Genomic DNA, 12823 nt, shown 5'->3' with positions numbered 1-12823 from the left:
TTGACTATCCGGTTATCTATTTAGTCAGATAAGTGACTTATCTGATCACGTGGAGACTGTTGAACATAGCCAGATATTCTGTAGCCAGCACAAGCGTTCAAGCTTCTGTGGCTGGCTATTAGATGAGCTTTCAATATTGGACCTGTTTTGTCTACTGAGATTTTTGACAATGGGACTCACAATGTAAAACACTGAATACATGTCAGATGGAATTTCACTTCTGATTTCATTTCTAGTGAAATATTTTCAGTATCTCTATGTGTGATCCTGTTTTCTACTGAACATTCTGAGTATCTGTCTCTGAATCTGTTTTGTTTTTATGCTGTAGATTATTGGGTTTAGTGCAGGTGGAATCAGAAGGTAAACGTTACCCATTAGGGTGTATATCACAGGAGGAATATTTTTTCCAAATCTGTGCACCACAGACACTCCAATCATCGGGATGTAGAAGATTAGGATGACACAGATATGGGACACACAGGTGTTAAATGCCTTGAGGCGTTGATCTGATGATGCAATACTCAGGACAGTCTTAATAATCATCACATAAGATAAAGCAATAAACACAGAGTCTATTCCTGCTGTAAAAAGGACCACAAACAAACCATAGTAGTTATTGATCCTGGTATCAGTACACGCAAGCTTTAGCACATCAGGATGAAAACAGAATGAATGGGAAAGCAGATTGATTTTACAAAATGACAATTGTTTAAGTAAAATGATTATTGGGATCATTAATACAGTGCATCGCACTATGATGGCAACCCCAATGCTTGCTATGACGGAATATGTTAAGATGGAGGTGTATCTCATGGGGTTACAGATTGCAAAACAGCGATCGAAGGCCATGGCCAGGAGTACCGAGGACTCCATTATTGCAAAGTTATGAAGAAAGAATATCTGGGACTGGCAGGCATCAAAATTAATTTCCTTGATGTTAAACAAAAAAATGCTCAGCACTGTAGGTAATGTAGTCATTGTCATACCAATATCATTGATGGCTAACATGGAGAGGAAGTAGTACATGGGTGCATGGAGACTCCGTTCTGTTTTTATAAGAAATAGAATAAAGCAGTTTCCCAGAAGTGCAATAATATACACAGCACAGAAAGGGATGGAGATCCACATGTGCTGAGCTTCCAGCCCAGGAATGCCGAGCAGGATGAAGGTCACATGACTATAGTTAGTATTTTTCAAAGTGTCCATACTTAGACTGAGGTAATATTGTGTTCAGGGTTAACAGTCTGGAAGTGAACAGAAATGAATAATTACAAATTACCTTTACATTATAGAGTAAGGATTATTAGGAACACAGTAACATAGTAACATAATAGATGATGACAGATAAAGACCAACTTGCCCATATAATCCACCTAATCATTCTAGTTCATGTTGCTAAGTTATTTTCTAGCTGCCATCTGCAAAATTTTCTCCACTTGTGGTTTATATAAAAATGTAGTAACATAGAAAATGCCAGCAGATAAAGACCAACTGGCCCGTTCAGTTAACAATTATTCTGGTTCATACTGCAAAAGATGCACATGATCTGTCAGCCACAGAAGCTTGAATGCTTGTAGGATATTGCTCCATAATCATGTCAGCTTTTGCTTTCTTCATCTTTGTACAGTGGAATATAAAGGTGTGCATTCGTTTTTGCCGAATTGGACAATTTCAACAAAATTGTCCAATTCGGCATGTTTCGGGGAGCCGGAAAAACGATCGGGATTTTCGGATTAGTGCGCTCTAACTCTCATTAGTGCACGCTAACTCCCGTTAGCACGCACTAACAAAAACTATCAAAAACTTACAAAATCTAACGGTTTTTGTTAGTGCGCGCTAACCCAAAAAACGATTTTTCGAGAAAAAACCCCACCGAACTGCAATAAAACGACATTTTTCGCGGTGGTCGAAAAACGAAGAACAACATGAAGACAAAAAACGATTCACATCTCTAGGGAATATACAAAATTTCCACACCCAATCCAATGTCCATGAGCAGCCTGTACCCATTTCATACCCGAGCCCTGCAGCAAGCCAATTAGCCACCAAAACCAATAAGGCTACAGCCCAAACATCTAGCCGACTGGGTTCCCTTTGCCATCCCTGGGAGGTGGTAAAGATCCCTGGTGAGACGTCATTTGGAATACTTTTGTACGGTTCTAGAGACTGCAGCTTAAAAAAAATATATAAACAGGATGGCGTCAGTCCAGAGGGAGGTTGCTAAAATGGTTATTCATCATTGTTCTAAAGCATATGGGGACAAAATTAAAGGCCTAAACGTGTATACTTTAAGGGAAAGGCAGAATAGGAGAGAAATGATATTTAAATAGCTCAAATATTTCCATGCACAGGAGGTGAGCCTCTTTCAATGAAAAGGAGATTCTGTAACGAGGGATCATGGGATTAGGGTGAAAAAGGATAGACTCAGGAAATATTTCTTTCTAGAGTGCAGTGAATGCATGGAACAGCCTTGCAGTGGAGGTGGTGGAGCAAAAACAGTATCTGAATTAAAGACAGCATGGGATAGACGCAGGAAATCTCTGAGGGAATGATGGGAATTTTAACATCTAGGATGAGGAGGGGGGGGGGGGGGGTGCAGACTAGATAGGCCAATCATTCTCAGTCTGCCATTGTGTTTCTTTTTATTAGCTATCCTCCGTTCTCCTGGCACTACCAGGACTTGGGAGTGGGTGACCTTCTGGCACCATCTCAATTGCCCCATGACCTGCTATGTCACCAGGATCAGTCAGCCTCTCAGTCATGCTCCTACCACTACCTTCTACATTTGACCTATGCAAGTTCAGATGCTGTTACAAATGTTGACCTCTCCCACCAATGCTCATAGGCTATTTCAGGCTTTCTTGTTAATTAAATATTTAGACCCTCTTCTATTTCTTACCACCAAGTTTTGTAACATCCATACAGCCACTCAAACCTAGTGAGGCAGTTATCCAAAAACATATGGCCTCCACTAGTGTTGTGTTTGCTGCCTGCAGAAAGGCTCACAAGCAGCTCACTTATCCCAATGCCATGCTGCCGTGGCTGAGTCACACTGCCAAGCTGTCTCTTGTGGCCCGAACCACCACCAATGCTGCTCTCTGTTCACGGCTAAGTGCCACTGACACCTGCTTGCATGGTGGAACACTGCCTCTGTCATTCATGCACCCTAGAAAGCCACCAACTTCAGCACATGCTGCTTCAACCCAATGACTGCTTCCTAGGTGCATGCGCCTTTCTTGTCAATTGAATGGGCACACAGCAGGAAAAGCTCTGCAGCCCTTCGCCTCGTCATTCTTGCAACCCTATAAAAGGGCTTCTCTGCTAGTCCCTCATTGCCTTCGCAGTGGATCGCTCGCACTATCAAAGTTTTCTGCTCTTCATTCCATGTTCCTGGTCTCTCGTTGTACCTGTCTTCAGTGTCTATAGTCCTGGGTTCAAGTCTTCACAATTGTTCCAAAGTTCAAGTCTTCGTTCTTGAGTCTTCATCTTGTTCCTGGTTCCTGAGTCTTTGTCATGTTCCTGAGTCCTGGTCTTCCCAAGTTCCTGAGTCTCTGCCATGTTCCTGTGTCCAAGTACTCCAAGCCTTCAAAGCCCTGCACCCAAGTCCTGTGAGTGTTTGACCCATGACCAGCCCATGGAGGGCTATGTAGGTCACATCAGGGCCCAAGTCTGGGGCCCAATCTTCCAAGACTTTAGAGTTCTGTGCCTTGTTTCTAGAGTCCTAGTCTTTGTCACCAGAGTGTAAGTCCATGTCTTCATTCCAAGTTCCTGCAGGCATGCCAGAATCGTGGTCTGTGACCAGTCCATGGCAGGCTGCAGAGGGCACCTCGTAGCACTAGGCATACTTACAAGTTTCCGAGTCCATCTTTGCTGGATCAAGTCATCAGTGTCCACCCTTGTTTCTAACTTTCAAGTTCCAAGTCAAGTTCCAAGTTCCCAGTTCCTAGTTATGCTCCTAGTTCCAGTCTCGTGGTGCTTGTCCAGTCAGCAGATCACCATGTTCCTTGTTCCATGCCATGTTCCTCATTCCAAGCCATGTTTCATGTAGCAAACCTTGTTTCTCATTCCAAGTGATGATCCTCATCATGTTTCAAGTCCAGAGTTTGCACCACCATCAGTGTGATCCATGACCAGCCTACGGGCTGTGTAGGGCATGCTACAGTTCAGGGTTCCTTCTGAGCCTTTGTCTTGTCCAAGTCTTTAGTGCCTTCATCTAAGTTCCAGGTCTTCAGAATCATGTTCAAACCTTTGTCATATCTTGTCCTGAGTCCTCTGCCTCCATCTGTCCTGATGCACAAGCCATTCCCAAGCAGCAGGTCTGAAAGGGCTATTGAGTGGCTGGAGGGCTACCCTCGAGCCCAGCATTATGTTGTTGGGTCTCACTCCTGCGCATGCATGTTCAGAGAGGTCTTCAAATGCTCCAAGTTCAAGCTATGTTTCAAGTTCAAGAGTGTCCTAGTCGCGAGCCCAGCCTGTGCCCAGATGTGCTTGCCACCCACTGCGCAAACCTTGCCCTGGGGTTGTGCATGGTCCAAGGGCTCATGTTCTCCTGGCGATCTTCCCCTGAGCCTGACCGCAACACCTAGCTCATTGAAATTTGGATTTTTTGTTATGGTCCCTCTACAAGATTATGACAGTGCCTACTTGGAAGCCTGATGCAGCCATAACACCACTGTTAGGGTTATGACTGTCAATCTATGCAGTATTTCCCAGTCTCCTTGGAAATCTAATGTAATTAAGCCACATCTTTTGGGGTTGCAACCACTGTTCCATGAAGGTTTCTCCAAAGTAGTTTTACTTTAATCATGGCTGCCCATTGTAGCCTTATTTCTGCTGTTAGGGCTTAACCAAGCCTGTTACAGTTGTACCTCTGTTCTGATCTTTGACCTGTTTAATTCCCATTTTGGACCAAGAAATTCCATGTGCTTCAAAAATGTTGTGTAACAGGGTGTCAACTTCGACAACTTTAAATAGTTTTGCCCTTCATTTTCATGGCATTAGTGGCTCAGGTGGTCTGAGTATCCTCAGCGTGTGCCTGGGGTCTCATCCAGACTTTGCCCTATGAATGAGGTTAATGTAGAGTACGTGTGTTAAGGAGAAGACTACTCCCCAATGAAGGGATTAGCAGGGTGTATAAAATCCTGCATCCATGTGATGCAGGATAAGAGTCCAAGAGACTTGAGGAATTGAACATCAGCCTGAGCTCAGGTCTGAAGATGTGCAGGTGTCTCTCCTGGCAGAGGACACTTGGTGGGCTTTGTCTCTCCACTGGAAAGGTCTGGGAGAAGGAGCAGGAGAATTTTAGGATTCCTGAATGGGAATGCCTGGGAGTCCAGAGTATACTGAAGGAGAAAATCTGAGGAGACTCAAGAGAGAAGCGGATTCCTCAGAGGATTGGTTGAGCATAGCAGGGAGGTATCAGAGGAGAGACAGGCTGTCTGAGAAAATCCACAGAGTCAGACTGATCAAGGAATTCAGTTAAAGGGTTCTAGAGAGGAATAGACATGAGAGACTGAGGAAGAGAGAAAAAGATTTCACCACCAAAAGTGTCCTGGAAGGGCCCTGCAGTCTAAGTTGTTTCCCTTTGAAAATCAGGCGCTGGGTCATTGCCATGGGGATTCTTTACCCTTCTTAATTTCCAAGTGCAAAATATGTGGAGTAAAGCAGGCACAGGGAGTTAAACTTAAAATCCCTGGATGTACTTTAGATGGTCACTTAACCCCACCACCCAAGTCCACCAGGGGTGTAGGATGCTTGCTGACGTTGGTGGTATACTCTGAGACAAATGTGGCACGTGTTTAGCCATACTTTCGCATTTGCTTTAAATTGTGGTGTGAGTCTCCGATGTGCATCTGCAGATTTTTTGGCTTTCTTGGCTGCTTTGTTGATCATCTCATTGGTGCAGGTCCAGAGATCATGGAGTTCCTGGGTAGAAGTTGAGCCGCTGGGGATGGTACAGCCACAGGGAGAGGCAGGGGAATCAAAGATTGCTTCCCATAGATTATTTGGAAGGGCAGTTGCACTGCAGATATGAGAATTGTGAGAAAATTCCAGCCTGGCAGCAGGGAAGCCTGTTATACTGGTGTTCATTGACATAGGCCTGAAGGAAGGATTTGAGAGTCTGATTAGTGCGCTCACATTGCTCATTTCCCTGGAGGCGGTAAGCATTGGTGATGTCCAGAACAATGCCAAATGTCTTACATAGCGATAGCCAGTATCTGGCCGTGAACTGTCTGAAACAATATGTTTGGGTAATCCATGCAAATGGAAAACGTGGACCATGAATAAGCATGCTAACTCTGGTGCAGAAGAAAGTCCTCGAAGTGGAATACAGTGAGCCATCTTTGAGAAAACATCAACCACCACCCAAATAATAGTAGCTCTGTCTGAGAGAGGGAAATCCACTATAAAGTAAGTGGACAAATGGGTCCAGGGTTCCCTGGGGGTTGCCAATGGCTGTACCAACCCCCAGGCTCATCCCAACAGAGCCTTTTGCTGCACACAGTTGGGATAGGAATCCACATAGATCCGAATATTTTGCCTCATCTGTAGCCACTAGCCACCAATGGTATTGATGAAGTAGTGCAAGGATTTGGGCCCACTCGGGGTGACCTCCTGGGAGTTGTGGGACCATCTCAAAATATTCTCTCTGAGTTTGTAGGGAATTATCATCTTCCCTGACAGAATGGTCATGGAGGCAGCTAGGAGGATCCTGGTTGGGTCAATGATGTGACTGAGAGGATCTTGAATGTCCTCTGCCTAGAAGGAGCATGAGAAGACATGTGTCTGAATATTTTTGAGAGCTGGACGATAACTGAGCTTGAAATCAAAGTGTGCAAAGAACAGAAACCAGCGACCCTGTCGTTTAATCAATGATTGGGAAAGGTGGAGGTGTTAAAGATTTTTATGTTTTGAGTAGATTGAAAATCGTTGCTGGACACCCTCGAGCAAATGATGCGATTCTTCTAGAGCTAGCTTAATTTCAAGGTACTCTCTATCCCCATTGCCTAATTGTACTTAGCTAGTGAGAACTTCTTGGATTAGAATGAGAAAGGATGGAGAGGCCCCCTTGGGGAACACTGGCTTAGAACATCTCCTACCCCCTACCTCCACAATGAAGGGGAGAGTAGGGTCCAGATGGCGGAGACAGGATTTCTGTAGAAAGGCATTCTTTAATTCTTGAATGATCACTACGGCTTCTCGAGGCCATATCTTTGTATTATCTCCCTTACGAGTGAGAGTGGTAAGGGGTAAGATAATCTTAGAGTAGCTCGCAATGAAGTAACATTAATAGCTGGTGAAACAAAAAAATCTTTGCAAGGCTCGTAATTCTATCGGTTGGGGCCAGTCTTGGATACTCATGGCATTATCTGGGTCCATGTGGAAGCCTTTTCTGGATACAATATACCCCAGGAAGGGGAGACTTTCTTTTTTTCAATAGGCACTTCTCAGATTTGCATATAAATTGTTGTCCCGCAGTCACTGAAGAACCAGATGCAGATGACGATGATGGGAATTGAGGTCCTTGGAGAAGATGAAAATGCAATTGAGATATACGACAATACAAATGTAGAGAAGATCCCGGAAGATTTCATTCATCATTTTATGGAAGACAGTGGGGGTGTTGCACAGGCTAATGAGCATGACAAGATACTCTTATATTGAAGGCAGTCTTCCATTCATACCCATTTTTAATTCAGATGAGGTTGAAGGTGCTCCTGAGGTCCAACTTGGAAAAAATAAAAATCCCTGTAGACAGTTAAAAAGTTTGGAAATTAATGGCAAGGGATAGCGATCCTTCTTGGTAATCATGTTCAATCCTCTGGAGTCCATACAGGGCCATAATGTTCCATCTTTCTTAGTCACAAAAAAGAACCCTGCACTGGCCAGTGCGGAGATCTGGCAGATAAAGCCTTGGTAAATGTTCTCTTGAATATAGTCAATCATAGCCTTAGTCTCAGGTCTTGAGAAGAGGTACATCCAGCCCCATAGAGGTTCCTTGCCCAGAATAAGCTCTATCCCACAGTCATAGGAATGGTACTGGAGCAAGGTCTCAGCCTGTTGGAGAACACGTCCATGTATTCTGCGTATTGGGGAGGTAGCTAGGTCTGGAAAATGGCTATGGTATTAAGGTCCAGGAGAAAGGGTGTGGTTATACAAGAGGTAAAACAGGGTGGTCCCTAATGATTCAGATCAAGTATTGACCAATTGATGGTGGGATGATGCTTTTTCAACCACTGAAGATCCTGGACTATGGGGTTGACTGCTCGGGATAGAACATAGAACGTGATTGACTGGCATCAGTAGCATGGGATCTACTTAGTGTTTGGGTACTTGCCAGGTATTTGTAGCCTGGATTGGTCACTGTTGGAAACAGGATGCTGGGCTTGATGGACCCTTGGTCTGACCCAGTATGGTATTTTCTTATGTTCTTATGTTTTTATGTCTAAACTAGCTGTACCCGGCCACGCGTTGCCATGGCTCAGTCTGGTTTAATTTCACAATGCGCATTAGCTCTGCTCCGGCCGTCCCAACTCCCTCCCCCCCCTTCCCCGGCAGTGGATGGACTGGCTCGGTGACTCTTTTACCCTTTCCTCCTCCTGTGTGTAACTGTCCGGCAGTCCCTACTCCCTTCCCCTTTCCCCAGCGGCGGAGGAACGGGCTGAGCCGTTTCTCGGAGTGCGTTGCCGTGGCTCAGTCTGGTTAAATTTCACAATGCGCATTAGCTCTGCTCCGGCCGTCCCAACTCCCTCCCCCCCTTCCCCGGCGGTGGACGGACTGGCTTGGCGATTTTTTAACCCTTTCCTCCTTCTGTGTGTAACTGTCTGGCAGTCCCTACTCCCTCTCCTCTTCCCAGCGGCGGAGGAACGGGCCGAGCCATTTCTCAGAGCGACGACTCATCTGCCCTTTTCTCCTCCCCTCTGTGACACCCAGCACGTAGCACAGAGCTCTATGGTCTGCACATGCGTGGTAGAGCTGCTCTCTACTGCGCATTTGCGGTCCATCGGTCAGAGCCCATTTATATTGTAGATAGCGTGTGTCGCTTTTATGTCCAACAGATGGCGCTGTTTTTCGCAAAAAGCATGTATTTACCTGTCACATGTGTGACATCTATATAATATAGGTATATAAAAACACGCGCATGGACCCCGCTAAATTAAAGGGAATCTGGGATTGGCTGCAGCCAGTGGGACTCAAAGCGCTCCAGCGCTTCTTGGGATTTCTCAACTACTTGCATTGTATGCAAGAATGTCGGTATATAAAAATAAAAAATAAATAAATAAATAAATACTATTGTCACTTCATCCTACATTATTTGACACTGGCTGCTCCTCTGACAGCCTTGATCCGTTTAGACCGCCCAAGGCCATCACCACCTTCCATCATTTGAAAGAAGCCTTCCAGAAGGGGTCCTGTCTACATCACCCAGATCCGACTCGTTCATTTCTAGTCGAAGTTGATGCCTCTGCCATTGGGGCTGGGGCTGTCATAAGTCAATGCACCACCTCTGGCGCTGTTGTTCCTTGTTCCTTTTACTCCCGTAAATTCTCATCGGCAGAGCAAAATTACAGCATTGGGGACCATGAATTGCTCACCATAAGGTTGGCTCTCGAAGAGTGGCGCCCGTGGCTAGAGAGCGCACAACATAAATTTCCGGTGTTCACTGATCATAAGAATCTAGAACATTTGAGTCAAGCACAATGTGTCAATGCCCGTCAGGCCCGATGGGCTTTGTTCTTCTCTAGATTTGATTTTGAACTCTGCTACCGCCCAGCCGACAAGAACTTCCGGGCAGATGCCTTATCACGATCCTTTGAGCCTGAAGACATTCCGGAAGAACCAACCCACATAATTAACCCGGCTTGTATCTCATTGTCTGCCACTCATCCAGTTCCTGCTGGAAAAATGGTAGTGCCCCGATGACTCCGAGAAAGATTTCTCTGCTGGGCACACGATTCCAAATTCGCTGGTATTCCAGGATGAGCACAAACAGTGGCAATGCTCCAGCGGTTATTTTGGTGGCCTCCCTTGGTCTCTGATGTGAAAGCGTATGTCGAATCCTGTAACGTTTGTACACAGCAGAAACCCCTGGTCGAGTGACCTTGGGGTCTTCTCCAACCGCTTCCAGCACCCGAAGAACCAAAGGGCAAACCTGTCTACAGATTTCATTGTGGATCTGCCACCTTCTAAGGGTCATACCGTAATATGGGTCACCATAGACCGCTTTTCTAAAATGGCCCATTTTGTACCTCTACCGGGCCTGCCATCTGCTCCAGAGTTAGTGCGACTGTTCTTCCACCATATTTTCAGATTGCATGGATTACCCACGGATATCATTTCAGATCGAGGTCCTCAATTCGTCGCCAGGTATTGGCGCTCCTTCTGCCGAAAATTCGGTATTAACATCAGCCTAATGACCGCCTATCATCCCCAGGCCAACGGGCAAGCCGAACGGATGAACTGCTCTTTGAAGACTTTCCTGCACACTTACATCAATGACTGACAAGATAACTGGTCAGACCTCTTATCCTGGGCAGAGTTTTCTCACAACTCTCACATCGCTACTGCTACTGGTATGTCCCCATTTTCAATCATCTATGGGAAACAACCTCAACCACCATTACCCATACCTCTATCCGTGCCGTCCCCTGAGGCACAGGCTACTGCGGACACCCTTAAGACACTATGGGAACAGACATATCTTCACCTGCGACAGGCCACCTCCCGGGCCAAGAGAACTGTGACAGTCAATGCCGTTTGGCTCCTGCATTCCTTCCTGGCCAGACAGTCTGGTTAAGTACCAGATACATCCGACTTTGAATTCCGTCACAGAGATTTGCTCCCAGATTCATTGGGCCTTTTCCTGTTACCCGACGCATCGGACCTGTTACATACCAGCTTCGGCTCCCCCTACACTGGGGATACATAATACATTCCATGTATCGCTTTTAAAGCCTGTGAATCTGTCTTGGCCTGCCCGGAAGGCTCCTGAGCCACCTCCTTTGGTGGCGGAAACCGACACGATGCATAAGGTCCATGAAGTCCTAGACGTCCGTCGTAGAGGCCGCCGATGGGAGTACCTCCTTTCTTGGGAGGGATATGGACCTGAAGAGCATTCGTGGAAGCCAACTCGAAATATTCTGGATAAGAACCTCCTCTTGAACTTCCACCATGCCCATCTGGGCAAACCCCAACCTCCAGGAGAGGGGCGTAAAGGGGGGGTACTGTTATGCGTGCTGCCTGTGACAGCTCCATGGTGCGACCCTCTCACATATCCAGACGGCCTCCAGCTGCTGCTCCTCCTCACTGGCAGTGGTGGGCTGCCAGCTCCGATCTCAAGTTCCCTCCAGTGCCTCCGGCCCTGCCACTCCACCCAGTGTTGCTAGCCAGGATGTCCCTGTTCGTCGGGCCTCTCAGCGTGGCCAGCGGAGAGACACCACCATCAGCGCCGCACACCTTCCTAGGTGCGCGCATCACTGATTCTTTTAAAGGGCCCTTGGCAGGAACCTGACTGTGGACCCAGATGCTGACGTCAGACTTTTCAGCATATAAAAGCTCAGGCCTCGCTCCATAGCATTGCCTTTGTAACAGGTCTCCGAGTACTCCGAGTACTCATTGCTAGAATTGTCTCATCATTGTGTTCCTGTCTTCCTGGTTCCTGGCTACTGTTATTCTAGTTCCTGTTCGCCTATGTGTTTGATTGAATTTGACCACCGCTACTCCTGACTACTCTTCAACTTCTCTCCAGCCCCAGACCTCTGCTACGCCTGACCATGCCTGCCTTCTCCATGTCCTGACGATTGCCTTGCTTGACTACACCTGCCTTCTCCGTGCCCTGACCCTTGGTTTGCACAACTACGCTACAGACTTTCCTGTGTCCAGATCAGTGGGGTGGTTCTGAGCTCCCTCCCCTTGCTGGTGGATTGGAAGATATCCCAGTTTAGATGTGTTATTATAAAGTCCCGATTTTCATACCTTTAGTCCATTCTTTCAGTATCTTCCTCACCTCCCCGTTCTAGCTGGCTGGTGCCTTCACACTCCTCTCTTCCCTGGCTGTCTTGGATACACCGAATGGGTGCCACTGTTCTCCTTCCAACTCCTCTTACTCCTTCTTCCCCTCCAGGACATCCAACATTACAACTACATCTCACTCCTTACTGATGGTGCTGGCCTGAAACCCTGGATCCTAGGGGACTCAGGCGGGTGCTAAAAAGAAAAATAGTTTAAAGCATAACCCAGAAAAGGAGGAGGGAAGGGTGGATAAAACTTCCTTCACCTTAACTGAAAGGGTAAAAATGACTTCTTTTAAAATGGGAAAAAAACACCCTTCCCTGTACCCTCAGCCAGGCTTCAACCCTAGTAGCCCAAGGGGCCTTTCCACAGGAAAGTAATAAAACCATAAGAAGGCAAAGTGACATCCTACCTCCTGAAGGGGCAAACACAAAATCCACACCCTAGAATGGTGCACGGGTTTATATGGTCTGGAGACTCCACCATTGCATTCTCCCACACAGGAGAGCTCAATCCAACAATACAACTACTCCTGTTTCCCCTCGCCAAATGGGACAAGCCTCAGTAGAGAAAAAATCCTTTAGGCTGTCTACACATTGTACACAATACAATGTATAGCCTCCTGTCAAGCCTTCCGTAGATATATAATGGAAAGATTAAAGGCAAAGGGGAATAGATAAGATAAAGGGAAAATGTGGGGCTTGCAAAGAGGAGACCCAACAGAAGACATAAATTCAATCTTTGCTGAGTATCTCCAGAAGACGGGGAAGGCAATGGACGTAGGCAGTGCAGACTGAACACCCATCCTGCT

General features: G+C 46.4%; 1 protein-coding gene across 1 annotated transcript; it reads right to left on the bottom strand.

The window, feature by feature from the left end:
- Positions 1-255: 255 nt before the first annotated feature.
- On the bottom strand, positions 256-1206 carry LOC115091612 (olfactory receptor 51F2-like). The gene has a single exon (XM_029601780.1). It carries the CDS (start codon positions 1204-1206, stop codon positions 256-258), a length of 951 nt encoding a protein of 316 aa, XP_029457640.1.
- Positions 1207-12823: the final 11617 nt, after the last annotated feature.

This window comes from Rhinatrema bivittatum, chromosome 5, assembly GCF_901001135.1.
Source record: "Rhinatrema bivittatum chromosome 5, aRhiBiv1.1, whole genome shotgun sequence".
Taxonomy (NCBI): domain Eukaryota; kingdom Metazoa; phylum Chordata; class Amphibia; order Gymnophiona; family Rhinatrematidae; genus Rhinatrema; species Rhinatrema bivittatum.
Note: the sequence above shows the minus strand (reverse complement) of the source record. Positions and strands in the feature narration are given on the sequence as shown.

Excerpts from the sequence above, each read along its gene's own strand:
- LOC115091612 (XM_029601780.1), bottom strand. The coding sequence starts at position 1,206 with ATGGACACTTTGAAAAATACTAACTATAGTCATGTGACCTTCATCCTG.